We start from the raw sequence: 2,299 nt of genomic DNA, 5'->3' as shown, positions 1-2,299 counted from the left end.
AATGCAGTAAGTCGCTTTGGATAAAAGTGTCTGCCAAATGTATAAATGTAAATGAATGTTGAATAATCCCCGCTTTAATCCATATAATTGTTGAGGGTATTTTATATGCCATAAAGCTTAGCTATGGTGATAGCATTTCCTACAACAATAGGATATTGTATAAATTAAGGAAACTGGTCACTACTATTTATTTTTATTTTTTGGCAGATGTGCTCCTCCATCACACAGTGATCCTGATTCACTGCTGTAGCGAAGACACTCCCACAGGAATTCAGTAATAAATAATGTGATTATTTCCATCATCCTACAAGTGAAGAAAGAAAGAACGTGGTATAGAATCAACTCCATGTAACCACTGAAGTCTATGGATATACTATTGCAAAAATGCAGTCTGTTAAAGAGGAGTTTAAAGAGGAGAGTGAAGACATCAGAATTACAGAACCATGCAGAATGACACATGAAGATACTGAGAAACAAAGAGGTTGGTGTCCATTCTTAATTCTTCATGACTGTTGAGGAAATTGAGATAAAGCTTCATACAGTTCACTAGATCTGGCAACTGTTGTTTGAAAATTATAGAAACAGTACAATTATAGTTAAACAAACAAATAATACCAGAATCTACATGAGAATGAGAGAACTAACCTTCAGCATATTAAATATCACAAAGGAGATACTCAGCCTTTGCTGCTTACAGGTGTTATGTTGGTGTTTAATTGTATTTCTTTTTTTCAAATTTGTCTCAGGTTACATTTTGTCTCAATTTACTGTTTTTATTTTAGACTTGATAGAAGTAAAAGAGGAAAGGAAAGAACTGAATGACGTGGAGAAGTATGATCATAAATCTGATAATTTAATCACTAGTGAAGTATCTTTAAGTGGCTCAAAGACTGAAAATAATTTCTCACTAAAAAGAACTCGAAGAACAAGAGACAAAAATTCTTTCACCTGCTCTCACTGTGGAAAGAGTTTATGTAATGCAGATATTAAGCGTCACATGAGAATTCACACTGGAGAGAAGCCATTCACATGCTCGCAGTGTGGAAAGAGATTCACACAAGCAGGACATCTTGAGGTTCACATGAAAATCCACACTGGAGAGAAGCCTTTCACCTGCCATCAATGTGGAAAGCGTTTTACACATAAAGGAAGTCTTCAGCGTCACATTAGAATTCACACTGGAGAAAAGCCTTTCACATGTCTTAAGTGTGGAAAGAGTTTCACACAACCAAGCCATCTCAGAGTTCATCAACAATGTCATTCTGGATTAAAGCCATTTAACTGTGATCAGTGCGGCAAGACATTTATGTGGTTATCAAATCTAAAGTTACACCTGACATCTCATGCAAATGAGAGTCCTCACGTGTGTTCTTTTTGTGGAAAGAGTTTTGTTAAATCAGGAAACCTGAAAACACACGAGAGAGTCCATACTGGAGAGAAGCCATACCACTGTACTTCATGTGAGAAGAGTTTTGCACATAAAGGAAATCTTCAGCGTCACATGAGAATTCACACTGGAGAAAAGCCTTTCACATGCTCACTGTGTGGAAAGAGTTTCACACAACCAAGCCACCTCAGAGGTCATCAACAAATTCATTCTGGATTAAAACCGTTTATCTGTGATCAGTGTGGAAAGACATTTACTAGGGCATCAAATCTAAAGTTACACCTGACATCTCATGCAAATGAGAGACCTCACGTGTGTTCTTTTTGTGGAAAGACTTTTGTTGCATCAGAGAACCTGAAAAACCACGAAAGAGTGCATACTGGAGAGAAGCAGTTCAAATGCACTTCATGTGGGAAGAGTTTTGCACATAAAAGATATCTTAAGCAACACATCAGAATTCACACCAGAGAGAAGCCTTTCACCTGAAATTACATCTTTTTCTCTACATTTTGGCCTTCTGTCCACACTGAAGTGCATTTTTGTCCAGCAAAAACTGAGCTTTTCGAAAATGCTCTCCCAAGTGGATAAATGTGAAAACGCCGTCTTCAGGTTTTGATGTGGACAGGGAAAACAAAAGGTGTGTTCGACTTGAACTGCATCTCGATTTGCCAGTTGAAGAGAAGTTGAAGAGAGCCGTCAAGCTGAACACTTGCACTTCTCATCGTCTGCTGAAGCCACACCAGTCACGGAAGATCACGCAATGTTTGTTTTCTTTATTGCAGACGAAGTTGAATACAGATAGACAGACAGATGTTTGAATTTTAAATAAAATAACCAGAAACATTGTTTATTTGAAAAGGTTATGTGCTGCTTAAAACAGTGCCTGTTGTTTGTATAAGAAAATCCAATAAA

General features: G+C 37.3%; 1 protein-coding gene across 1 annotated transcript; it reads left to right on the top strand.

Moving 5' to 3' along the window:
- Positions 1–355: 355 nt before the first annotated feature.
- LOC127440817 (gastrula zinc finger protein XlCGF57.1-like) lies at positions 356–2,299 on the top strand. Its single transcript, XM_051697748.1, has 2 exons — positions 356–481; positions 783–2,299. Exons 1-2 carry the CDS (start codon positions 385–387, stop codon positions 1,871–1,873), a joined length of 1,188 nt encoding a protein of 395 aa, XP_051553708.1. The 5' UTR covers positions 356–384; the 3' UTR covers positions 1,874–2,299.

This window comes from Myxocyprinus asiaticus, chromosome 5 (assembly GCF_019703515.2).
Source record: "Myxocyprinus asiaticus isolate MX2 ecotype Aquarium Trade chromosome 5, UBuf_Myxa_2, whole genome shotgun sequence".
Taxonomy (NCBI): domain Eukaryota; kingdom Metazoa; phylum Chordata; class Actinopteri; order Cypriniformes; family Catostomidae; genus Myxocyprinus; species Myxocyprinus asiaticus.
This window is presented reverse-complemented; position numbering and strand designations above follow the sequence as displayed.

Excerpts from the sequence above, each read along its gene's own strand:
- LOC127440817 (XM_051697748.1), top strand. The coding sequence starts at position 385 with ATGCAGTCTGTTAAAGAGGAGTTTAAAGAGGAGAGTGAAGACATCAGA. Across the intron at positions 482-782 it reads AGATACTGAGAAACAAAGAG|ACTTGATAGAAGTAAAAGAG; the intron begins GTTGGTGTCCAT and ends TTTTTATTTTAG.